This window comes from Panthera onca, chromosome C1 (genome assembly GCF_046562875.1).
Source record: "Panthera onca isolate mPanOnc1 chromosome C1, mPanOnc1 haplotype 2, whole genome shotgun sequence".
Classification (NCBI taxonomy): Eukaryota; Metazoa; Chordata; class Mammalia; order Carnivora; family Felidae; genus Panthera; species Panthera onca.
Window position 1 is genome coordinate 213,385,989 of NC_138346.1, and position 26,749 is coordinate 213,412,737.

The window sequence follows — 26,749 nt, forward strand, 5'->3', positions numbered from 1 at the left end:
GAATCTCGGTGGCCCGTTTATAGCGTGTCATGCTCATCTTCTACTGGCTTGGCCTTACCAAGAAGTAGGTTTATTTTTCCCTCTTCCCTGACTCCAGAATGGGCATCGGTGTTTCTACAATGTGGCCTCTCAGGGGAGCGGAGGGCCACCTCACGTCCGCGTTCCCAGTTAGGTGGGGAGAAGAGCTCAGCACTGCCAGATCAGCAGACGCCAGCTCATTTACCTTTCTGTGTCCCAACTTCGTCCCCGCGAGAGACTGAGGCAGAGCTCCCGGACATCGGGAAGCCAGGAAATCAGTATTTTACCCAAAACATCAACTCTGCTTTGAGTGAAGACATTTGATAATGAGCCTTGGGTTCACTCTAGCGGCCCTCGCCGCTTTTGTCCTCTTCCTGACAGCTCCTCTTTCTAATCGGCTCTCTCAGAGCTCTTCAATCCACTCTGGGTACGAAGAAGCGGAAAGGAGAAAAACCTCCAGGCATCACCAGAAAAGGAGCAGTGCTCGTTGTTGTAGAATAAAAAGATAATGGCCAATTTGTCGAGAAGTGTTGACAAGAAAGATAAAGTTGGAAGTAATTAACTGGCTGACATGCTGGGAGTGATGTGTCTGCCAATGGCTCCCTAAATCAGCCGGAGCCTTGGAAATGTGACAGCCATTCATCATTTTTACAGCGCGCCTCTGACGGGCCCCTGGGTTGGAAACCCGGCCGGCACAAATCGTGCGCTTTGACACTCCGGGGCTCTGCGGCCTCTCCGTGCCTTATGCCGGGTTGTGCTAGGGCACCTGGGCCCCGCGTCCAGCCAGGGGCTGCCTGGAGGTGACGTGTCAAATGGGACAGCCTTCCGGGCTTGTCGCTGAGCGCTGTCTTCATCTTCGGGGCTTGGATTCCCAGAGCGGGCCTTGCAGACTTCTGCCAGACAGATCGCTTACTGCGCGTGCGAGAGCGCCGAATGTGTGCTCCTGAGCGGCGTGCCTGCAGGTCAGGAATCTAACGCGTGTGCTGCCCGCCCACCAGCCAAGAAGGTGCACCCGTGAGACCGATCGCAGGCCTGGGAGCCACAGGCAGGACGAAATGGTGGAGCTGTTTAAAAGTAATTGCCAAGACTGGATCGAGTGGGAAACGCCTGTGCTACGTGCAAAAGCAACATACGAAATTGTACGAATGATCTGCTCACTGCTGTGTATAGAACACATACCTGTTTATATAGAATATGCGTAGGTGAAAACAGTATTTTGAAAAGTGGTTGAATTGCAGTGGAGTTTAACCAGAAGATACACCTCCCCTCTCCAATCTTGGAAAGATAGGATTTTTTGTCTCCCCTGTCCCTAATCTGTCCCTCACACAGCTGTTGGTGTTCTTTTTTCCTCTTGACATCTCCCACTTTCTCAAATGCAGGGTTAGCATGTCCTCCAAGTATCGTGACCGACACGCCGTTTAAACTGTGACCGAAGGAAAGGGTGGAGACCAAGTACGAGCTCTTTCCCCTTAAGCCACTCTGGACTGAGACGTCGGGAACCCATTGACTGTCCAAGGCAGGCCGCTTCTTCCGCATCAAATCTTTTTCATCTGGATGCCTCAGGTGCCCTAGAACTCCAGGGACACCGAATGTCCCAGCTTTGAAACCTTCTAATGAGGCCAGCCTCCTGTCTGTGAATATGTAAAAAAAGGACTAAAGTGACTTTTCCTGAGTTCCTAGAGCAGAAAAGGGAAGTTTGACCCTAACAGAGCCACAGGTGCTATCGTCATCACCTGACCTAGCTGTCCGTGGGCGACGGAGGCCAACCAGCCTGCCTGCGTTTTCCTGCTGCCTGAGTTTAAATTGTCCTCACGGCCTTTGTCCATGTCGCAGTTCAGATGCCGTCACGTGGCCTTCTGTCTTCACTTACCCTCTTCAGAAAGAGGCTGCCACACCCTTGGGTTCCCCAGTCTACCCTGCTGCTCCCAGAGTCCCGGGGGAACTGCCCGATGAAGACACGGGGCCCGGCCGGCCGCAGATCTCCCTGGCTCTGTGCGGGGATCACGCTTGGCACACAGAGCTAAGCCTCGGTGCTGGGAGAAGGGACAGGGAATGGTCTGAAGCAGCTCTGCCTCTACAAGAGAAGCAGGAGGGACTGCTCGATGTAGGTGGTAAGGATGCAAAGCCACGTCCCCTTTGGCCTCATCTTGGCTGGTCAGGAGCTCCTCGGTCGGACCTGCCAAGGTCCCCAGTCAGCTGTGTTGCATGTGTCCGCAGCCTGGCGCTAAGGGAATTCAGAGAATTCTTACTTGACTGGGCACCAAATAAAACACAGACTGTGGTCTGCACTAGAAATAGACAGGAGAAAGAAGGCCCGGAGCCATTTGGGAAGCGAGTGCATAACGTTCTCCTAAATTCCTGATGGGAGCGCTAGGAAAGCCTAAGCGGTCCCCCAGATGTGACCACAGATGCTCCTTATTTGACTGACTTTCCAACAGGCTTGGGCTGCGTCCTTTTTTTTCTTAAATTTTTTTTTAAATGTCTATTTTTGAGATAGATATAGAGAGAGGACAAGCAGGGGAGGTGCAGAGAGGGAGGGAGACACAGAATCCGAAGCAGGCTCCAGGCTCTGAGCTGTCGGCACAGAGCCTGACACGGGGCTCGAACCCACGAACTTTGAGATCATGACCTGAGCCGAAGTCAGACGACCAACTGACTGAGCCACCCAGACGCCCCTCGGGCTTTGTTCTTAATAGCCTGAAGGTCGCTGAGGCAGCGAGGCTAAGAGATGAGGTCAATAACCAAAGGAGTCATCCCAGAAGGAATTAGTTATCAGGCCAAGCCACTTGGGATTTGACATCAATCCAGAAGCATGGGGAGCAATGACTTTGAGAACGCTTTGGGATTTCTTCCCACGAGCCAAACCCTTTGAGGATTCTTCAGGTGGTAGGAGTGGCATTTGGATGCCAAGCCAGAGACCGTCTTACTGCTATGCTGTGGGTCAGTATTAAGACCCCGAGCAGCTAGTGACTTAGTGACTGACCCTTTCGGTCAGTTTCATCCTCGTGGGGCTGGTCATCACCTGCACGGGAAAAGCACTGAGGAGAAGCTCGAGAGGGAGAGCCGTGGAGAAGTAAGCAGGCCCTCCCGCCAGCACTGGCTCTTTCGCCATCGTTCTTGACGGGGCATCTGCCGAGGCGGCGAGAGAATCTCCTTCACATCTGAGCCACTGGCCCACCTGACCCGCTTCCCCTGCTTCTGGAGAAGAATTCTCAGATAGCAGGGAGAGAAGATACATGGTTTAAGGTGTTTGCCACGGAAGGCATGGAGGCCTTGTCTCGTCCTTATTTGTTAATTCGGCGCAACTCTAGAAAGTGTCTCCCTCAATTGCCAAGAATTTTCCCAGTTTCTAGCTCTCAACTCCACTTCCCTTAATAAAAATTAAGTCTTGGGGTGGGGAATGAGTGAAAGTGAATGTTGGTAGAATTGCCTCTCCCCCTCCTGCTGTCCTACCTTGCTGTCTTCTTGTCTGTCTCTTCATGGGCTTTCTAACGCCAGGTTCAGTTGTGGGCTCCGGGATGATCACATGGACAGGGCATTTCTGTTTGCTCTGTAGATTCGTGCCTGTAAGATCTCAACCGGCTGCTCCCACTGGAAGACAGAGCAGAATGCAGATAGACCCCTGCCGATTGGGCCTCCACCAGCTGGCAAAGCTCTGTGTTCTTGTGGCCTCAGCCCCTGTCGAGAGGAGACAGGAAATTCGTCAGCCTGTCCTTCTGCACTGTTCTCGTGGGCACGTTGCTGCCGAACCTCCACGTCTCTCAGCTTGTTTGTGGTCAGATCTTGTCACCTGGACTGATGTCCGTGGGGTCTGGTTTGTGTCGTTAAGCGCTTCTTTGTTGTGGGGTTTGGAACGGTTTGCCCTTTTAAGCCTCCAGCAGTAACATGGAGCGACTGAGGGGCACACAAGGGAGCGTTTATAGAACGGACGATAGAAAACTCCCAGCTGCCCCATGAAACAAGAGTTCCTCATTAAGGGGGCTTTGAGTGAAGGTGATTTCTCCCCACGAGCCAAACATAGAGCCTCTCCCTTCAGTCTCATAAAACCACATCTGAGTTTTATTAAAAGGGGACTATTTCAGGGCGCCTGGGTGGCTCAGTCGGTTGAGCGTCCCGACTTCAGCTCAGGTCATGATCTCACAGTCTGTGAGTTCGGGCCCTGCATCGGGCTCTGTGCTGACAGCTCGGAGCCCGGAGCCTGCTTTGGATTCTGTGTCTCCCTTTCCCTCTGCCCCCCCACCTGCCCATGCTCTGTCTCTCTCTGTCAAAAATAAATAAACATTTTAAAAAAACATTTTTTTTTAAAGGGGACTGTTTCAGAGGACAGCCCTGTGTCACCCAAGTAGGCAGGAGACTGGGCACTTGACTACAGAGACTTAGGCAGCCCACACTTTGTAGCCTGGGCTGTGTCTGTAAGCCCAGCAGCCTTGGACACGCTGCCTTGGAAAAGCCCATGGTGGCGACCTGGCTGGCTGTTTTGTCGGGAAGCGTCAAGGCATACCCGCAGCTTCTGAAAGGAAAGAGACGGGATGGGAGCTTCGGGGTCAGAGGGGCGGTCAGCCACAGCGTCCATGAGGAAATTAAAACGAAAGCTTGGTAGGGCTGCTTTCTCCCGTGTGGCGGGTTATAGGGAGCACCCCCCACCCGGTGCTTGCTTTCCTTCCTTGTACAAGCATTTATGCATGCCTGCTGATCCAAGAGGGGAAGGCTGAGGCACTGTCCCTCCCGTTGCAGAGCTACAGTGCACTCTTAGTTATTAACTAAGATGCTCTTTATTTTTTAAATTTTTTTTAAGTTTACTTATTTTGAGAGAAAGCACATGCATGCAGGCAAGGAGGAGCAGAGAGAGAGGAGAGCGAGAATCCCGGGCAGGCTCTGTGCGGTCAGTCAGAGCCCAACTCGGGGCTTGATCTCGTGAACTGTGAGATCATGCGTGACCTGAGCCGAAATCAAGAGTCAGCCGCTCAACCGACTGAGCCATCTTAAGGCCCCAACTTAAGATCCTTTTTAGGGGCATCTGGGTGGCTCAGTTGGTTAAGCATCCAGCTTCAGCTCAGGTCACGATCTCACGGTCGGTGAGTTCAAGCCCCGCATCGGGTGCTGTGCCAACAGCTCGGAGCCTGGAGCCTGTTGCAGATTCTGTGTCTCCCCCTCTCCCCGCCCCTCCCCTACTCATGGTCTGTCTCTCTCTGTCTCAAAAATAAATAAACATTAAAAAACAATTTTTTAAGATCATTTTTAATGGTACAGGAGCCTGTGACCTGGGCCACAGCTTGTTCATGTGTAAAATGGGAATATTAATATTAGTGCCTACTTCATGAGACAACACATAAAAGCAGTAAGCCCCGTGGCTTGTACATACGGTAAGCGCTCGGTAAATTTAGGTCTCTTTTTGTTGTTGTTCTGATACGTTGCCTCCCACAGTGGAATGCCAGAAGTCATGGCGGAAGGAGAAAAAATTAAGGTCCCAAACAAGATGACAGACTCTTGTATCACCAAGAGTTTTGTTTCCTTCCCTCACCAGAACCTCCTCTCCGCGTCCACAGCTGCATTCTCCAGCACCCTCGTACCGTGCGCGGAAGACTCCATGGAAGGAAAGAAGAGGGAAGCGTAGTCAGGAAAATAAAGAGGGAACAGGGAGGAGAAAAGAATAAATGGGGATAGCGGCCGGCCAACTCAAAATGTTTACTCTGAACGGTCGCCCGTAGGTGCGCACAGTCTCCTCCTTTCCTTCAGGTCCTCAATCCAGAGACCAAGGATTTAATAAGGGACCCTTTCCTCAGGCTGACCCCAGTTATTTTTCATGGCTGTGTTTTAGTCCATCTAGTCAAAGCTGTAATTTTTCAGTGATCATCCTTACTGTTGGACAGAATCTCAAGGTACAACCCCCAGTTTTCTGGCAGGTTCTAAAGTCCTGCTCAGTGGTTCCCCCAAGGGAGCCCAGCACCTCTGTCTGTATTCTGCAGGTAGGGGACTTATTTGGACTTTCCCTTGAAGGAGTAGGGGGCATACGATGAGTTTTGGTGGGGGGGGGGGGTGTTTTGTTTTTAATTTGCAAAGCTAAGTCAGTCTCTCCTTTGATGAGGGATATCAAAGCCATAGCAATATTAAGGTAAAATTCGTATTTCTCCTCTGGTTCCTAGTCATTAATTTCCTGATTTTGATCAGCTTGTTGTAAAGCTTTCCTTTTTAGGCATAATGAGTGGGAGAATGGGGTGGGAAGAGGCTTTTGCTTGCTTCCGTTTTTGTGTTGGCTTTGTCCCAAGTGAGGCAAACTTTGGCAATGTTTGTAATTTGCTCTTGAAAATAGCATATGCTCCAGAATGCAAGATCGGAAGGCATTTATTGGAACTCCTGGATTTTTATGTGTGATTCTTAGAGTTAACTTCTTTTGCTTTAGGCAAGGAACACATTGTCTTCCTCACCAGAGTAGTTAATATCTCTGCCACGGTCATCCCAGAATCCACACTGGAACCAAAAAGAATATACAGACTATGTAATTATATGTATTTACATATGGCATATTACATGTTTCATTATAGAAGATACATTGGCTTTTTTTTTTTTTTTTTCCATGTCTTCTTAAGCTTCCAAAATCTGTGTTTGGGTTCGGGGAACTAGGTAATTACAAAGCTGTATGGATACAGCTAAGAGTGATATTAATAAAATTCACCTAACCCTGTGTGAGTGAGCTTATTAAAAAAACTCACATGGGGTGCCTGGCTGGCTCCGTTGGTAGAGTATGTGACTCTTGATCTTGGGGTGGTGAGTTCAAGCCCCACATTGGGCATAGAGCTTACTTAAAAAAAAATAAACAGGGGCACTGAGTAGCTCAGTCAGTTGAGCAGCCATCGCTTGATTTCGGCCCAGGTCACGCATGATCTCATAGTTCATGAGATCAAGCCCCGAGTCAGGCTGTATGCTGACAGCATGGAGCCTGCCTGGGATTCTCTCTCCCCTCTCTCTCTGCTCCTGACCCACTCTCACTCTCTTTCTGCTCTCTCAAACTAAGTAAATAAACTTTAAAAAATTATTTAAGTAAATATATACATACATTCATATATACACAATTTTTTTTAAATCTCATAGGACTTCTGGAAAGAAACCATGGTGTTATTGCTTCTCTTTGAATGTTTCTGAGTCCTGCAGTGGACTGACTTATATGGAGAACCTTCTGGCTCATTGCTTAGGAGCAGCACAGAAGTGCCGGTGGGTCTGCCCAGTAGATGCCACCTGAGGTCACCTGTCTGCTGTAAATAAAGGAGAGAGACATCTGTATGGTGACTCTCCCCTCCAGTTGCAGGGCCTAGAGCCTGGGCACCCTACTCAAATAGTTGTCTTCAGGATGAGTTGATGATTTCTTAGTGCTGGCTCGAGTCTCAACCTTAGATGAGTGTTTTTTCTGTATACAAGCATGCAGCTACGTTTCTAGCAACCTTTATTCTTAGACAAAACCAAATGAGGGAAGGAGCATTTACCAGGATCTGCTTAGTAATTTCATACCCATTATTTCATTTTGTTCCCCGAGGAAGCTTGAAAGGAGTGGTATTAGGCCCATTTTATAGATGAGAAGCTTAAAACTCAAAAAAGGGAACTTGCTTATGGTCGTACAGCTTATAGGTGGCAGGATTGGACCTCCAGAAATGGAAACCCAAGCTCTCTGACTCCAAATCCAAAGCGGTCCCCCTCCCCCCTCCCCATCCTCACCTTAACAAAGGAGAGTCATAAAATTGTTTCAGATCATATGGAGACTCTCCCCATTCATTGTGGGCCTCGGGGAACATTGCTACCCTTTCAGGCCTGAGTCTCCCCAGGAGTGAAACAAGACTGGTAATACCTTTCCTTTCCACTCTCTCAGGGATGCATGAGGTTAAAGCAGTGATAGGTTGGAAAGATCATTTGAAATGTGCTTTGTAAACATGAGGCATTAGATTATTACTTTCACAAATGTTAACTTCTCTAGTTTGACAGATTGTGGGCAGTTCCCTCTTGGTTTTATTGGAATAAATGTGGTGGAATTTGAATTTTTAAAAATAATATTTATACCAGCAATCTCTTGCCATATTATTACCACATTCCACCCAAATCCTGGAGTTTCCCAAAACCACTTAAAAATTAATTCTAGTCAAGTAGACAGTTTGTACTTAGGGCAATAAACTGGATCCCTTGCTCGTTAAACAGTCTAGACTCCCAAGTTGGACTGACATCGTTTGCTCCCCACCTGTGAACAGATAAAGAAACTGCTGTCCTATGAGTTTCTCAGGCCTGTTTCGTCCCTCGTTCCCGTCCTTCTGTAACTCCAGCTTACGTTCAGGGTTGGCTTAGTTTCCATTTCCCCTTTCGTGTATGTTACCGTCGGAACAAGGGTCTCGGCCCTGCTGCTGTCCAACTTCCGGGGCCTCTCTACAGCCTCCCTGGTTAGCCAGCGCCAGGCACCCACCGCCAGCCTACCGCCTAGTTGTCCTAATACGTTACAGTCCCCCAGTCGGTCCCAGTGGCCACATGCTGCCCACAGATGACAGCAGAGTAGCGTGTCGTTAGTGAAAAGCATCGTTCCGCCAGGCATGTGACCCTGGATGAGGTCCCTGGCTGCCCACTGCAGAGGGAGGGGGTGGTCCTCGAAGAGGGACTAAGGAAGCATCCATCTTGGAAGGAAATGGGCTATCGGGGGAGCAGTCAAGATGGTTGCACAGCCACAGTCCCTGGGGTGCTCTGTCATTAACGTGGATGACCCAGCCTCCGTGCCACTTCTGTGTCACCCACAGAGCCTGATGGTTTTTATCGACTTTGATCATTCTGATTCCTGGAGGCAGCTGATGAGCGGAAGTAAGAGTTCAAAGTTCAGAGGAATCTCATCTGGTCGTGTTCAACGACAGGGCCAAATACGGACCCAGGGCTTCTAGTTTTTAGAAAACAGACACAAGGTGCCTGACTGACAGTATCTGAGAGGAAGCCAGTCCGTGCTGGTTGGAGAAAGGGCCCCAGAGCCGGTGAGGCTTCCTGTCTACCAGACGCTGCCCCCTCAAAACCAGGAGTGTGGGGTCGAGATGAAATCATTCCTTAGAAGAAGTCATTCAGACTGAGCTTGCTGGGTGGTAACAGATAGTCACCTTCTCTGCAAGACACGGTCTCTGGTGGGCTGGTGAGCCATCTACCCGCCACGACCCCCACGCCTCCCACTCTCTGACATGTTGAGTGTAACCCCCTCTTCCTTTTGTCTCCCCAGCATTAATAATAAGCTACAACAGCCAGAGGCAGCTGCCGGGGTATTAGAATATGCCATGAAACACTTCGGAGAGCTGGTAAGTGCAGAGACCTGGCTAGGGAGGCACTCAGCCACCCCCTGGAGAAAGTTACTTTCCTGTTCTTTTCCCAATTGCTGACATCTGACTTTGCTGTACCGTAAGGATGAAGGAGAGAGCGGCTGTATGGATTACATTCAAATTGAATATAGGTCGGGAGGACGGAACCTGATAAATAGTAATAGCTGGTGTGCATCAGACTCTTGGCACGTGCCCGACCCTTCGCTGCGTACTTTATGTACACCATCTCATTCGGTCCTCACGACAGCCCGATGAGTAGAGGTGCAATCGTGACCCCATCCTACAGGAAGGGAGCCGGTGGTCCCAGCAGAACAGCAACCTCACCTGATCTGACAGCGAATCACTGGCCGAGCCAGGACTTGAACCCAGGCAGTCTGGCATCATCCATTTAACCCTGACCTGAGTTATTTTGTGTCATCTGTGGCGGTTGGCATCGCCACCGGCCCACGATTAACACTCAGGACATACCTCAGAAGAAACCATGGCCAGTGCTCCAGAAAAAAATGTACTATAATTTATACCTCCTGTTAAGGAATTGTTCCATTTCATTATTGCTCACATAGCTTCTTCTCTCCTGCCATCTTTGCCTTATCAATATTAAAATGTTTCCCCTACCCTCTGTGGTCCGGGGAGGGTGCTTTGGTAACTACCTAACCATATATAAAGCATTGACTTAATCAACTCGGCATTGACTTCCGGGAAGGTCAAGATGTTCTGGGTCCGTGCATTTGATGAGGAACCTTTTGTTAGTCGCGTGGGTCACTTACTCAGGTTTGCCGTAATCAAGAGCCCAGTGTGTTAGAGTGAAGAAATCCATGGCCGCTTCATAGGCTTTTGCCTCACACAGGGGCTAGTCAACTGGACTGGAACTTTCCAGGGAGTATTTTGCCATCTTGAGCACCTATCTGTAACTAGACCAAGACAGCATCTGTCCAGATGACAGGGCAGAAGGGACTACGTCTCCACCTTTGCCTCAATCCTTGATTGCAGAGGGGGCGCTTAACGTAGTCTCTCAAAGACATGCATTCTCCTCCTTTGCTCTCCCTAGAGCTTGGGCCACAGTAAGGGCGATAGAAACGGAGCTCCCATGACCATCTGGCATTCGGGTGACCTGCCAGCAGCTAGCTAATAATGCCCAGCGGCTCAGAGCGCCAGCCTTAAGTGCAAGTTCCTCTGTCTCCAGGTTCTAAAGGTGGCCATTAGGTCCAGGATTGTTGCTAAACCCGTGGTGGATTTTCTGTTATATTTAGGGAGCTGAAGCGTATTAAGCCTGACAATGGTTTGGCTTTTCTTGGCAGAACCTGCGCTTTCTCAGCACAATTTATGTAACAGCAATCTCATTAGAATTTCGTGTGATTCATTGCTTAAACCTTATAGTTTCTGCAATCTATTGCAATTCAAAATATCCTGCCCCCTGCCTGACCTGCTCCATATGCCGCTGCCTCTGCTTTCTGCTTGGCTGCGCCTAGCGTGTGCCATCCGCTGGTCACCGGCCCCCTTCCTCTTTCCCGCTGGGGTAGAAATCATTTACTTCCCAATTTTAGCGTTTTTCATTTTAACGCTGTCTTTACAGCCACGCTTCTAAGTTTTCGCTCTCATATTCTTCTAAACAGCCTCGGAAAATGAAGTTTAAGTAGTTTTCCCTTCTGCAGAGCCAGACAGGCCAGTTTGGGTGAACCCTCCTGTGCACCGACACAGGGCAGAGGGCTGCCGGGCAGCGGAATTCGTGCAGGGGTGGCCGAGGGGATCGGCTGTGCCAAGAGCCGCCGAGGGGAAGTCGGCACGAGTTAACGACTGAAAATAGAAATGACCTCCTTACGGAGGTTCGAGAAGAAAAGGTCCTTTCAGAGAGCTTAGCAGAGTAGTGGAAGAACCCCAGAAGACAGACTGAGGTGGAGGGCGGGGGGGCGGGGGGGGCTGCAGGCAAAGACGTCTCGGGAAGCGGTCTGTCCCCTGACCATTTGGAGAGCCGGAGTCTGCCCCTTTTAGCCTGTGGCCCCTCTTCCTCACGTGGCCAGCGCTGAATTTCAGCGTGGCGCACCATCTGCCCGGGTAATGGAAACCATCCTCTGGCCCCCGACACTGGCAGACCTGCCAGGCGCTGAGCAGGAGGGAACATTGGATGCAGGAGTCGAAGAAGGGAGGAAAGGTTTTCCAAAGAATTTTAAGTGGTGGCGCTCTATCGTATTTTAAATCAGTATTTCCTGAAAGTTTAAAAACGCATTAAGAAATGCAGAGAATCAGGAGCTTTTAAAAATTCGAGTTATTTTCCTCCAGCAAATGTGCAAATATGCCTGGTCTTTCCGGCCCCATCAGGAAAGCAGCTCCCGGTCCGGTGGCCCGCGGCCCGCACTCCAGCGGACCGAGGCCTTGGCATCCTTGCAGGAGCTCTGGTCGGGGCCTCCTGCTGTCCCAAAGGATCTCCCCTGTCATCGCATCCCCACCTGCCGGGGCTCTGGTGGCCCCTCTGCGTCTGGGCAGGACGTGACGGGGCACGGGGACATGGCCCGCCATCTGCTGTCAGGTTATCACAGGGTCACTCCATCAGTGTGCCAAGGCACCTGTGTTCGCACCGCCACCCAAGCTGCCTCCAGATATGCTGAAGTTCTTTTCCACCAAAGCCAGGACATACGGTGACGGGGGAAGCATCTAGCACCTTAAGAAAGGCAGCGTGGGGTTTAAAACGTGCAATTTTAATTTGCTCTCCAGCTCTCCATGCGCACAGCAGTCTTCTCTCTTTCCCACCTGGCAGGAGATCCAGGCCACCTGGTACGAGAAGCTGCACGAGTGGGAAGATGCGCTCGTGGCCTACGACAAGAAGATGGACACCAACAAGGACGACCCAGAGCTCATGCTGGGTCGCATGCGCTGCCTCGAGGCCTTGGGGGAATGGTGAGCCGCCGGGGACGTCCTCTCTGGGGTTTCGGATTTGGAGGGCTTCCCCCACGCAGAGTTCTCACCCAAGACACTCCTCTTTGTTTCACTGGGCATCTTCCCGGGGATCATCTAGACCTTGGGTGTTTGGAGGTTTTTTTTCAGACCTAGACTTTGTAAGTCCTCGAGGACAGGGCGGGCTTGGGTGAGCTGCTAGGATCTACACCTGCTCCTTCCCGTCTGCCTCTTGACCTTGACTATGCAGACCTCACGTTCTTACTGTGCAGCCTTTTCTTTATCAGTTCTTGCTAATGATTTTGGGAGAGAAGAACAAGTTACCGCCCTCTTCAGATGCTTCATCTATATTGAACGCTTGCTATGTGCCCGGCACTCTGCCAGGCCCCAGACATAAAAGAAGCACAGCAAATAAGGCCTCCCTCCATCAGGAGGCTCGTGAGACAAGCATATCGCAGATAGTCATTAAGGCCGGAGAGTACAGTGACGGTGGTCTGAGCAGACGACTTTAACCACCGGAGGGAGCAGGATGGCCTTGCCCTCCCCCCTGAAGGGAGGACTAAGACTGGGGGACACTGAAGGGGAATGGGGAGTTTAGCTGCAAACACTTGCCGAGGTCTTGGTCTGGGGATTTTTGGGGGGACATTGAAGGGAAAATGGTCCCTATTCTGTTTCCCAGCATCTAGTGCAGGTTTAAAAAAAAATTTTTTTTAATGTTTTTATTCATTTTTGAAGGAGAGAGAGAGAGAGACAGAGCATGAGCGGGGGAGGAGCAGAGAGAGAGGGAGACACAGAATCCAAAGCAGGCTCCAGGCTCTGAGCTGTCAGCACAGAGCCCGATGCGGGGCTGAAACCCATGAACTGTGAGATCATGACCTGAGCCGAAGCGAGATGCTCAACCGGCTGAGCCACCCAGGCGCCCCCGTGTGCAGTTTTTCTAAATAGTTGGAACAAAAGGCCACAGTACAGTGGTGAGATGCTATTTTTTTAATGTTTATTTTTTATTTTGAGAGAGGGAGAGAGAGAGAGAATCCCAAGCAGGCTCCGCACTCTCAGCACAGAGTCCGACGCGGTGCTCAACCTCACGAACCGTGAGATCACAACCTGAGCCGAAATCAAGAGTCAGGCACTGAACCGACTGAGCCCCCCAGGCGTCACAATGCTGAAATACTGTAACAATAGTTTTAAATAGTTGAAATGCCATGCTGCTTCCCCACGAGTGGATTATCCAGACTTTCTCTGAGACAGGAGACCGGAGGGCCCCTATGTACCCATTCAGCCAGTAATTACTGAGCACCTCTTCAATGGCCGGTGTCCGTGCCAGGTCCCAAGGACGCAGCAGCGAACCAGGCGACACAGCCCCTGCCTTCCCAGAGCTCACAGGCCAGGTAACTGGGCCACAGTAGTACAGAGTGAATACAGTAATAAAGAGGAAGTGCAGGGGGCTGTGGGAAATAGAAGGGCCCCCAATCCAGGCGTAGAAGCGTTTGGAAGGCTTCCAGGAGGAAGTGATACCTAACTTGAACGTGTGTAGTGAGGAGTGAACACAGTGTGTTCGGTGTTCTGAAAGTTCAGTGTGGCTCGGAGGGTCAAGTGTGATGTGGAGAGGTAACAGGGGAGGCAGAAGAGGTCGCCCGGGGCCAGGTGGCGTGGGGTGTATACCACGTGAGGAGTTAAGGCTACTGACCGGCCCTCCGAGGAGTTGGAGGGCCGTGACTGGCAGGTTTGCATTATACACAGAACCTTTCGGAGCAAATTAAGAGAGTGGATCGAAGGGAGACCAGAGAAGAGTTGGAAGGGCCTGTTCAGAGGCCACCCAAGGGGAGAAAGGGGAGAGGGAGGGGGCTGGATCCCAAGGTGTTTAGGAGGTGGTGTTGACAGGATTTGGAGTCTGATTAGGTGCGGAAGTGAGGACAGAAGAAATTACGGTTTTAGCTTCCAGCATAAAGGGAAGCTGGAACACCCCCAGAGCTCCTCAGAGGTCAGATCATCCCAAAGCCTAAGGTTCCCCTGAAACCAGGCCTCCAAGGAGCCGTCTGGGGGAAGTTCCACAGGCCCGCACCCTCGCATTTGGAATTTGGATCTGCATTGGCAGCCTCTGTCCCTGAAGGACGTTTTTTTTTTTTGTTGTTGTTGTTTTTTTACTCTTTTTTTTACTCTGCAGCCACCCAGACCCGCAGGCGCCGAGGCCGGGTCCTCGTGGAGACTCCCGGTGACGGTCCGCGTCGGTGCACCATGTACATTATGATGGTGAATTCTGCACACCTCTTTGCACCTTGTTTTTTCACTTAACGCGTGTGAGCCACTCTCCCGTCACTACCTGAAGTGCTGTCTCGTTTTCTCAAGGGCCTCACGGTGTTCCATTTTGTTATTATTAGGAAATCTCAGTCTGTCTAAATAGGCAAATTTAGATTGTTCTGAAATGTTAATACCTTGGGCAGTTTAAAGAATATTATTGGAGAAAAATCAAAGGAAGTCTTCTAAGAAGAACGCAGAACGCTCTCCCACTACACATCCTTTCTGTACCTAATTATAGATATTCTTTGGCAAACGATGGCTATTTTTACTTCTTACTATAAAGTTATTACTGTATTCCTAAGACAAAAGATCTAATTGTACTGCATGAAAATTTAATGTCAATGATTTTAGCCTTAGGCATTGGATCACATATATGCAGATAATAGTCTAAAATTGCTTGAAATTGGTTTGTCTGGTTTAACCATTATTAGGGAAATTGAAATGTTATTATTTATTTCCATAATTAGCATTCTCCTAATGAGTCGTCCACCTCAATAAATGAGGAAGCATAGCCTATCAAATCTGCCTCATTAGTTTGTACAACTAAGGTTTTTTTTGTTTTTCATGTCCGACAGGTATCCCAAACTGCTGTAGCCACTAGCCCAAGTGTGGCTATTTAAAATTAAATAAAATTAATGATTCAAGTCACACTGGTCACATTTCAAGTACTCAGCCACATTCAGCTGATGGCTGGTGCATTGGACAGGGCAGATCGAGAACATTTCCATCACTCTAGAAACCTTCTATTGGACGGTACTGATCTAAAGCAAGAGTAGTATGTTGAAAACTAGCCACATTATTTCAAAAACAATTTTTTCCACTTCCAAATTGGTTATCATACAACCATGCTATTAAGAGAAAGATTAAAAAAAAAAACAACAAAAAAACAAGGTGTAAACATTCTTAAAATTCAACTCTAACCAATCAATTCCTAAAATGTTTTAGCGTCTCCATTTTGCCCTTGAATTTATATGTAAGTGTCACAGCCTAGCATCCAAGTCTTTTGTGTCGTGACCCCAGCCCATTTCTCAGTGAACTTTACCTCATAATCCGAGCTCTGGCCAAACCTTGCTCTTCAAACTCCACAGAATTTGTTTCCTCTGCGTTTGTCGATTCAGTTTCCTGAAGTGTACCCACTTCCTCCTCTGCTCCTTTTTCCACTTTTTGAAACTCTGTCCCCCTTTCAAAGTCCATCCGTACTGTTTCTTCCTCCTCAAGACCGTTTCCAGCCCCCTTCTCACTTTAGGAATTCGAGACGAGCACTTTCTTACGTTGGTTATGTAGGGGTAGCTTGGATATATTGAAGAGGCTTTCATTGTGATTCTGTCCAATCCCCTGTGACACTCGGGGAAGTTGACACAGCCTGCCTGCGGGGTCCCAAGAGCTAAGTGATCCAGGTCTCCGGCCGTGGCGGGGCTGGGTCCCCTTTGCCTCTGCTCTCTTGGATCCGTTCCAGTTCCATAATTACCTATAAAGTGTAAGTGGCTGGTGATGCTGACCAGGGGATTTAGGAACGCGGCCGGCTGAAAGAGATTTTAAAAAGAGATGAATGAAGCAGGATCCTTTTCCCGATCACCTGCAGGGTTCTCACATGGTTTGTTCGGTCAGTTCTATCAAACGTGCGATTTCTAAGCAGCTTTCGCTTCGAGTATGTATCCTGAACATGCCCGCAGAGGCGGCGTCAGCAGTGACCAGGGGTTACCAGTGAGCTAAGAACCTACCCCTCCCCCATGCTCGTCTGCCCCAGGAAGCTAAGCCCCCAGCCCAGCCCCATGGCACACACAGCCACACCTGCTGCCAGGGTGAGTGTGAGTAAGCCCTCTCCCTAACTACTCCTTCACAGGCCCTTGGGTCCTAGAGAACAGATTGCTCAGGAGCGAGATCAGAGGCCGTCAGCCACTTAGGTGTTCAAATGAAAGAACACTTTCGGAGCTTTCTGCCCCTGTGCTCAGTGGGAAGGTCAAAGTCTTGGAGGACAGGCGTTTTACCCAGTTCTCCCTGGAGTGCCGTGAGAGGTACCAGAAAAGAGATCGTACTGTTTGCCCCACACACAGACTCATATTTTCTTTTTTTTTTTTTTTTTTTAACATTTATTTATTTTTGAGACAGAGAGAAACAGAGCATGAACGGGGGAGGGGCAGAGAGAGAGGGAGACACAGAATCTGAAACAGGCTCCAGGCTCTGAGCTGTCAGCACAGAGCCCGACGCGGGGCTCGAACTCACAGACCGTGAGATCATGACCTGAGCCGAAGTCGGACGCTTAACCGACCAAGCCACCCAGGCGCCCCTCATATTTTCTTTTGTATTTGATTTTGTTCTCCCCTTGCCTTTGAGCGTTAAGATTCAGTGTATTCTGCATTTTTGTTTGTGACAAATGCTGATGGGAGAGGAACCCCCCTCTGTGTGTGCTGGCAGCTATTAACAGGGCCACAGGTTAGAGGCGGTGCCCATGTCTGCCATCGGGGGCCGCTGCTTCCTGCTGTGTCTTTTCAGATAACAGTTTGTGGTGTTTCACACTGAACTCGCTCCCTGCCTCTAGGTGAAAAGCACAGCTGGGTCCACAGACCTACGGCACAGAGCTGGGTGGTCCTGACAAGACTGGAGGGTGCTGAGTTGCCTGTGGCCCCCAGCTATACAGATTTGAAATCTAGGGTTAGAAGAACCGTTCAGAGATCAGGCAGCTTCCTCCCCGACGTCTAGGCAGGACCCCAACAAAAATCTGCCACTGAGTCCGTGATTCTCAGACGCGGGGCCGCAGTGTCAGTATCACCTAGAAACTTGTTAGACATGGACCTTCTTAGGCCCCAGTGCACGCCTCCTGAGTCAGGCTCAGGGAGTGACGCCCAACAATCTGTTTGAAGGAAGGAGCCTCCGGGGGATTGTGATGCACAGACAGTTTGAGAACTGCTGCTCAAAGGTCACCCCTTGCAGGGCCCAGCGGTGAAGGTTTTGGGGGTGGATGGCAGGAAGCCAACAGCGACCTCCATCCTGCTCCCGTCACTGAGCTTCAGTGAGTGCCTGGGGCACAGAGGCGGCCCACTCCCCTTCCTCCTCTTTTTGATCCTAGCCGTGTACTGAACTAGAATGTCGTGGCCCCGGCTCTCTTGATCGTGCGCCAGAGAAGTTAGTGACGGCTGTGCCACCGTGCTGGATCACGGCCCTGAGCAGTTGTCCTAGCAGTGGTCGCTAGTCCGCTTCTCGGTGAGCTCAGCCTAGAGCCCTTCAGAACTGACTGGCTTCAGCATCTTGACCACACACCGTGTAGCTCATGTCCCACACAGCTTCTGATCTGGGCCACTTGGAACTTGTACCTTTTCTCTTGACTCCACTGCCAAGACCAAGTTAGAACATCCTAAAAAAAAAAAAAAAAAATGCTGCAGCGTCTCTTTCGGAAAGCGTGAAGGATTAGAGTCTCCTAGCTGAGTCTTGAAGCTGACAGGAAAACAGAGGGTCCTGTCCGCCCACCAGCAAGGTTTGACATCCATTCATTCAGGAGGGGAACGTGGGAAGGCAACGGTGTCAGGAGTCAACGGGACGTCTCGCTTCTCGAGAGGCCTTCTGCCCTCTTGGTGGATTGAAGTCTCTTGAGCACCATTCAGATCTCGGTATCTCATAGTCCTTCCCCACACGAACGCCAGTTGTATAAAATCCGGGAACGAGCATGTGGGTTTCTGGTGGGCGTGACCACGGTTGAGCCTTCCTCGTCCTGTGCTGATGGATTTCAGTTGCGTCTCATTTCAGACCACAGCCGTTTGTATCACACTTTCAAGAGCCCGTTCTCCCTAAACCTTTGAGCCCAAGATGAATGTCCAGATGTCGCTGTGTCTCTTCAGATTGCTTTCTCTGTAGGCCCGCTAAGGGGAAAGAGCCCAAAATTCACTGGCCTAGGAAAGAAGCTACTTAGTATTTATGAAGGGGGCGGGATGCCCAGGACATCTCCGATCCCAGAGTTAGACACAGTCCCCAGCCTCGATAAAGTCATCCGCCGACAAATGGTGAGCCACCAGGCCGTAGAAAGAAGTCACCGACCACTTCTCCTATATCTTAGGACCCAGTCAAAAGTGCTTTTTATTTGAAGGCTCCCGGTTCACGGCAGGCCCCAGCTCACCCAGGGGGCCAGAGAGGACGACGCACAGGTTGTGGAAGTGGTTTCGGGTAACACAACTGTCTGGTTCTCTTCCTTCAGGGGGCAGCTCCACCAGCAGTGCTGTGAGAAGTGGACCCTGGTTAACGATGAGACCCAAGCCAAGATGGCCCGGATGGCCGCTGCAGCTGCCTGGGGCTTAGGTGAGGCTTCCCTCCCAGGCACCCCCGTCGGGGTAGGGAGGGGGTGGCTGGGGGCTCGCATTCAAAAATTAAGGCAGCTGTGGTTACAGGTAGAAACGTGAGGTCCATAGAAGTGTCAAATAGCCTGTACCCACGTCTGTCTCTCCCACCCGTGCCTTCTACCTGATGACCGTGACTGACTTGTTAGACACGGGTAAAAATGGCTCTCACCAGGGAAGCCAAGAAAACCAGCCAGCAAGCATCAAAACTGATATATTTAGTGAGGTTTTGTTTATTCTAAACAAATTACTGGTTTATTTTTCTCTCTTACGAATAATATCTAGAAGTAGAAATTTCCAACCTAGTGTCTGGCTCCATTGCCATTAGCCTCTCTCCATATTTTCTGCTTTGCGTGGGACCTCCATTTTCAAGTCCACCTCATGATCCAGGATGGCTGCTGGAGCTCCGCCCATCATGTCTTTACCCCTAGCAGGAATAAAGAGAGAAGACAGTTGTCTGTCTCCTTTTATTTCTTAACTGTTATTCTAGAACTTTCCTAACACATATAAAAGTGAAGAGAATAGTATAACGAACTCCCATATGCCCTCACCTTCTCCAACACTTATAAACATTTTCACAGTTCTGTATTTTCTGTTCTCCTCCTTGCTGCCTGATACCCCCCTTACTCCCTGAGTATTTTAAGGCAGAAATCTCCTTTCAGTCCCCACAGACAAGTGTAGATTTCTGACACCAGGCCCCAGCTGAGATTACCAATGTCTGGTCCAGAGATGTTCTCAATAAGCGGGGACAGAAGCCACAGGACGCCCCAAGTGAAAAGCTTCACCTGTGGAGTCCAGAGGAAGGTTGCATAACCCTCTACCTCCATTCCATTCCTCTTGAGTCACAGAGCTTATATCCTTTCCATTCACGAGCTCTGGGCTGGATCCAGGACATTTTTCAAAAACAAAGTGCTTCCTGAGGAGTCATCGTTTGCCATTTGCTTTTGCCCAGAGGCACCGAGAATGAATGAGTCGATGGTCTGGAGTGAAAGGCAGGAAAATGCCTTGTAAAATCGGCTGCCCTGCAGTCTGCAGCTAATGAGGCTGATAGCGTTTCTGCAGATGGGCTTGGAAACGCTGGCATCTGATGCGTGCTCCCCCCGTCAGGGGAAGTCAATGTCTCTTTCTGGATGTAGCCCTTTCCCCGGTCTGTGCCCTGATACAGAGACCGCTGTGCTATGACCCAGCCCATCTTTCTGTTATAACAGAACCTCTTAAAATATTTATCTCCTCCCTCCTGAGGCACAGGTAGTGCCAGAGTGAGGCGGGCGAACTCTTTGTCTAATCCTGCCCCCTGTCTGGGTAATGGCCTCTTTCAGTCGTTGAGGGGAAAATGTAATTTCCAATGTACCGTCAAACTGCGAGCTGCTTTGCTAGTAGGGAAGAAAGCCATCCCGTGTCACCTAGGGAAGCCTGAGCGAGTCCTCTAGGTTAATGAGGTGCTACGTTAAAGCCTCTTGACAGGTAGGCTTTGCACTCACTGGGTTTCTCCCATCTTTCACGGAGCTCCCTGGGGCAGCAGTGGAGTCCTGTGTTTGGAAGACAGATGTGGCTTTGCTTGTTACACTGGCTCGCTCAACCCTGTAGGGTAGAGAGTCTTGGCAGGGTTTTGATACATCAGGCACAAGCCCGTCTCGTTTGAACCCCAAGCTAAATGCAAGGTACAATGACAAGGCCAATTTGAGCTGCTCCCTTAGCATTCTAGCAAGCTGACCACCCTAATGCTTTCCTCTCTCTCTCTGTCTCTGTGTGTGTGTGTGTGTGTGTGTGTGTGTGTGTAGGTCAGTGGGACAGCATGGAGGAATATACCTGTATGATCCCTCGGGACACCCACGATGGGGCATTTTATAGAGCCGTGCTGGCACTACATCAGGACCTCTTCTCCTTGGCGCAACAGGTAAAAGCCTACGTGTACTCAGACCGTCTAGCAAAGGAAAGGTGATTAGTTGTGCCCCGTCAGTTCCGAGGCACGCAGCCCCTGTGGAAATGGGCTAATGTCCTTCCGCTCTGGGGTTCGGCTCCATGAGCACATCAGAATCTAGGCTTTGGAGCATAAGACTCGCAAGAAGACTGCCAGCACATCAGCCAGGGCCACTTTCTGCTCTAAGAGGGACAGAGGTGTTCTGGACTTTGCCATTTACGTGGTTTTGGAATTCGCTTCTCGGGTCAGCACTGCACCCTCTGATCGCTCTGCTTTAGCAGCGTCCCTTGTAGTACAGAAGGGCTGTGTGTCTCACCCGAGGAGGGTTCGGGAAGCAGCAGCCCCGTCTGCAGAGGTCAGTCTCCAGGTTCTTCGGCTGTTCAGGCGTGTCACATAGCGATGGCCTGGGAAAGGGAGCTCTGTATTTGAGAACCCTGTGCTGGCTCACGGGATAAAAGAACAAAGTGGTCACATCCTAACAGGCACCAGGCTGTCTTGGGTGAGGTGCTGGGGTAAATGACCCGAGCACCCAAGGGATGGGGGCACAGTAACAAAGCTCAAATATTCGAGAAAGGAAAAGCTTTGCATGCGGGGTCTTGAGTTGAGGAAACACAAGACTCAAACCACAGTCCTGGGGCCATCCCCTGAGCTCGGGCTTACATGATGAGAACTGAGGCCTGGGCCGTCGTTTCACAGGCACAGAGGCGCCTGTGACATGGACAGGTCTGGACATTCCTCTGCCAGGAGCCACGGCACTCCTGCATGAGGACAAGACGCTTAGAAGCCAGTGATGGCCACCTGGAGCTAGTAAGGGTTTGCACGGTTTAGTTCCACAAATACGTCCAGCAAGGAAAAGATGAAAGAAGGCAGGTCCACAAGCTGTCGTCTTGAGACAGGAGAACACAGTGATTCTTTTCTTTTTTTTTTTTTTTACTTAATGTTTATCATTTATTTTTGAGAGAGACTGAGCACAAACAGGGGAGGGGCAGAGAGAGAGAGGGAGACCCAGGATCCACAGCAGGCTCCGGGCTCCGAGCTGTCAGCACAGAACCCGATGTGGGGCTCGGACCCACGAGCTGTGAGATCATGACCTGAGCCGAGGTCGGACGCTCAACCGACTGGGCCACCCTGACGTCCTGAGAACACAGTGATTCTCAGCATACCTATTCCTTCCCTCGTTACCTAGGATTCGGGATGTTAAGCTTTTGGTTGCCATACGTTCTGTCTTTTCTGGGAAATTGGATAATGCTCTTCTTTAACCTTGCAAATCTGGTAAAAGGCTTCTTTCCTTCTTCAGTGAACTTTTCTCTCCATCACTAGAGTTTAAGTGAAACGGATAAGCTCCAACTAGTTAGGAAGCCTAAGACCACGCTCGGCTCCCGAGCCCATGGCTCAGTTCCAGGCTTCTCTGTTTCTCTTCTAGTGTATCGACAAAGCCAGGGACCTGCTGGATGCAGAGCTAACTGCTATGGCAGGAGAGAGCTACAGTCGGGCATATGGGGTGAGTGTCGAGCATTCTGCACAGTGTCGTTTTAAAGGCTCATTTCAGTTCTTTCCTCAGCGCGGGCCAGTGAGGAGTCACAGGCCGCTGAGAACATGCCTGTGTGTTCTCAGCAGATACCCTGTCGCCAGAAGGAATGATTGAAATGAATCCTGGCTGTGGATTGTTCATGCCGTATTAAGTTGGAATGTGATTTGCTTCCATCAGGCCATGGTTTCTTGCCACATGCTCTCCGAGCTGGAGGAGGTTATCCAGTACAAGCTCGTCCCCGAGCGACGGGAGATCATCCGCCAGATCTGGTGGGAGAGACTGCAGGTGAGGCCGGCAGAAAGCCCCGGGGTAGCCCGTCCACTCTCCCTCCCCTGCTCTGGCTCGCCATGCGCTCCCTGCCTCCTCACAGAGGCTGGGGCCGCGTTCAAGGCAAAGCGCTCAAAGTCCCGGCACCTAAGCCCTTAGGTGTGAGAGAATGACCAGTTCTCCAGCCTCCTCTTACCCTTTTCGAGGAGGGCAAGAAAACGTCTTTAATAAGTGCCACTTCTAGACAACTTGTTGAGAATCTTAACCCCGGATTCAGTGGTTCTCCATTTCAGCTGCACGATAGAATGACCTGCAGAGATTTTCAAGTCCGGATACCTAGGCCGCTTCCCAGACTAAATAAATCCAAATTTCTGGGGACAGACCGAGGCTCAGTATCTTTTCAGCCTCCCCACATGTTTCCAGTGTGTGGCCAACACTGAGAACCACTGCTCTGAATCCACTTCGTGGCCACCCACATCCAGCTTTTTAACCGGGGTTACCTGATGCTTCGATTGACCGACCCCTGCCGTGTACAGTTCCTCAGGCCGTAGTCGTCCACAGTCTCTCTTCTGACTGAAGTTTCCCTCACGGAGGAACTTCTCCAAGTCCTGCATCAGTGTTTTCATTGTACATTCTGATCGTTTGAAGCGTGAGGAGCAGTCCGTTCCAGATGTGGGAGCCAGCAGTCTTAAGTGTTCTTGGAAAGGACAGCTCTCCCATTCCTTGCTTTGGTAGGAGGGCAAGTTCATTTGCAAAGGAGAAAAAGCCTTCACCACTCCAGAAGCCACTCGTCCGTCGTTCCCCCCCCCCCCGCCACGGTTTTAGACAGTTCCTCTTGGCCCATCCATACCTGTTTCCAGATTCGGCTCCAGGCCCCTCCTCAGTGGGCTGTGAGAAAACCTTTTCACTCCAGGCCGCATTCCTGTCTGGGGAGCTTTGGGCACATTCCGCTGGCGAGGGGAGAGCAGGAGGCAAAGAGCGTGTGTGAATGCAGAGTCACTTACGCTCTGCAGTGAGCACATGCAGTTCTTTGAGATGTTTTATTAGCAATTATGAAACGCCCAGTGAATGTTTTGATGGAAAATTGTCCATTGGCCACCAGAAAAGAATTCCACAGAGCAAGCATTTCCCACCTGCCTTGGACACACCCCGGTTTTTTTTTTAAGTGTCTGTAATGGGGTAAAGAGTTTCCACATCAGAGATCTGATGAATCTTTTGCCATTCTGACAAGGGAGACCTTGTCCAAATAGAGACCCGGACGGGGGTGGAGTAAATGAGTCTTGGAGAGGGGAAACCCGTGCTTGACTTTACCGTGTCCAAAACACTGTCGTCATCGGAGGCCTTCGTGACTTTCCTACCTTGAGACAGCAAGATGCTTTTTGGCTCACAGGGGGCCCGATCATTTCGGCATCTGGAAGAAACTAGCGGATGGTGAGGAGTTCCCAAAACAGTCACTCGATGTACTTTTTTCTGTTTTTATAACTTTCCAAATCACTGTTGCCACACTTAATGGGACGGAAAGACACGGTCTGAGGCCTGAAAATAAAGCACTAAGTTAGTGGCAGAAATTTGGCTCTCATGGATGGCTTGTCGTCAAAGCACTCGATAAGCCGCCTCAGCTGGAAGGCCGCCATTTTGTGATCAGGTCATTTCCGTGGAGATCCCCCGCCAGGGTCTCCCGTGGGGAGCATGAGAGGTCAGCCTCATGTGCCTTGAGTTCTGCATTTAAGTTCACTCTGGATCCTGTTACACTTAAAAGCCTGTGGCCATTGCTGCTGGGCTCTCAGAATCGCCTCCATGGAGGGATGGTTCATTTGGTTCCATTTGCCTTTTGAACCGATGAATTCACCAAAGGAGTGACAGGTCTCAGGAGCTCTGCTCCCCTGCAGGTCTGTCTCTGAGCCTGACTTCTTACAGTGAGGAAGAGGAGAGGCCCACTCTCCCTCAGAAGTTTTTGATATAAAATTAGCCTACCCCTTTTAATAATGATGAATTCATTCTATTTTTTTATTATTACTTTTTTTTTTCGAGAGAGAGAGAGAGAGACCAAGAGCATGAGTAGGGGAGGGGCAAAGAGAGAGAGGGAGACACAGAATCTGAAAGCAGGCTCCAGGCTCCAAGCTGTCAGCACAGAGCCCGACGCGGGGCTCGAGCTCGTGAGATCATGACCTGAGCCAAAGTCGGACGCATAATCGACTGAGCCACCCAGGTGCCCCCACTCTGTTGTCATTAAAAGGAATGTATAGATGTGAACAAATGAGGCACTTTTCCTTCTCCGTGCAGTTTTTGCTCTGGGACAAATGAAGAGAAAAGAATCTAGGCAGGTTTTCATGAAGGTTTAGGCATCAATAACTGGTCACAAGTCTGGTTCGGTTTTTCAGATTCCTCATCACCTTTCCTATCATCAGTTGGGATTAATAACTTCAGGACTATTTATGCCACCAGTTTACGAGCAACGTCATGTGAAATTTTAATTGTTTAAACTTCTTTTGTACTTAATTCATCTTCCAAATGTTGAATAATACATTTTTAAAAAGATTTTATCTTTAAGTAATCTCTACACCCAACGTAGGGCTTGAACTCATGACCCCAAGATCAAGAGTCACAAGCTTCTCCAACTGAGCCAACCAGGCGCCCCTGAATGATACATTTTTTTTTAATGTTTTTATTTATTAGTTTTGAGACAGAGAGAGAGCACGAGCAGGGGAGGGGCAGAGAGAGAGGGAGACACAGAATCTGAAGCAGGCTCCAGGCTCCGAGCTGTCAGCACAGAGCCCGACGCGGGGCTCGAACTCACGGACCACGAGATCGTGACCCGAGCCGAAGTCGGACGCTCAACCGACTGAGCCACCCAGGAGCCCCTGCATGATACATTTTAACATTGCGTTTGTCAGTGATAGTCCACTTCATCCAGAGAAACTGAAGCAAAAAAAAAAAAAAAAAAAAAAAAAAAATCAAATCAAAGTTAAAGACGCATTATTTACAATCCAGAAAAGCAGTTTAAATAATTTAACTCCTGTCACCGTCATCATAGCCCTATGAAGTTGGTACTGCCTTTACCCCCTTTTACCAGCTAAGTAACTTGCACAGCGTCACATAGATGGTAAGTGGCAGGGCCGGGATCCAAGCGCCAGAGTCCATACTCCCCTGGTCCTCAGATTTTGAGAGGTTCCTAAGAAGTGTTTTGTTTTCTTGTTTTCTTCGCAGTACCCTTCCCTTGAGAAAGTTGAGGTTGTAAAAATGAGTTTCTTTTCTTTGGCTCAAGGTGGGTTTTGCTGTTGCTTGTCGGGGATGAAGCGACAGCAGGAGACCTACCTAACTCTCACCCCCGAATGTTCCAGGGCTGCCAGCGCATCGTGGAGGACTGGCAGAAAATCCTGATGGTGCGCTCGCTCGTGGTCAGCCCCCACGAGGACATGAGGACCTGGCTCAAGTATGCCAGCCTGTGTGGCAAGAGTGGCAGGCTGGTGAGTCACCCCCGCCACCAGGGCAGGGTGGGAGGCTGAGGAGGGCCCGGCGCTCCCGGTCCCGTTCTGTTTATAACCTGACCTCTCTTGGTTTTAAGGCTCTTGCTCATAAGACCTTGGTGTTGCTCCTGGGAGTTGATCCGTCTCGGCAACTTGACCATCCTCTGCCAACAGTTCACCCTCAGGTGACCTACGCCTACATGAAAAACATGTGGAAGAGTGCTCGCAAGGTCTGTGTCCTGATTCCGTCCAGCAGTAGACCGCGTCGCTCCAAAATGCTCACTAATCGGCTTGTCACTGCCTCGGGGCCCAAAGGGAAACAGCATCCAAACCACCATGTCAGGGAGTTAGCTCCTGGTAGGAAGCTATTTGGCCCGATTTCAAAAGTGAATCATATTCGAGGACGTGCACGTGTACAGTTGATCGAACCAATGAGTGTAATCACGTAATATAACTGATTATGCTAGAACATAGAGAAAGCTGAATTTCTACCCCCCCCCCCCCCCAAGAGAAGGTGGGCTATTCAGTACCGAAAGGACAGCCTATCTGTGAGAGCACAGATGGGAAATTTCACAAGACCAGTTTGCGTTTTCAGACTTCTCGTCTCCTGTCCTATCATCGCTTGGGATTCAGAAGCAGCAACACCGAGTGTAATGTTGAATCCAGTCGGGAGCGTCACCTTGGAGCCAGCGTAGAATTCCTCTTACTTT

The 26,749-nt window shown here is 50.1% G+C and overlaps 1 protein-coding gene across 2 annotated transcripts in view; it reads left to right on the forward strand.

Annotated features, from left to right (window-relative positions):
* The window catches only part of MTOR (mechanistic target of rapamycin kinase), a 131,595-nt gene that overhangs the window by 78,514 nt on the left and 26,332 nt on the right, over positions 1-26,749 (forward strand). For both annotated transcript variants that reach the window (XM_078452436.1, XM_060621606.2), the window contains exons 29-36: positions 9,245-9,320; positions 12,094-12,233; positions 18,715-18,815; positions 20,635-20,750; positions 22,198-22,275; positions 22,483-22,590; positions 25,914-26,039; positions 26,138-26,269. In XM_078452436.1, the coding sequence (XP_078308562.1) occupies positions 9,245-9,320; positions 12,094-12,233; positions 18,715-18,815; positions 20,635-20,750; positions 22,198-22,275; positions 22,483-22,590; positions 25,914-26,039; positions 26,138-26,269 (877 nt within the window). The remainder of the gene's footprint in view (positions 1-9,244; positions 9,321-12,093; positions 12,234-18,714; positions 18,816-20,634; positions 20,751-22,197; positions 22,276-22,482; positions 22,591-25,913; positions 26,040-26,137; positions 26,270-26,749) is intronic.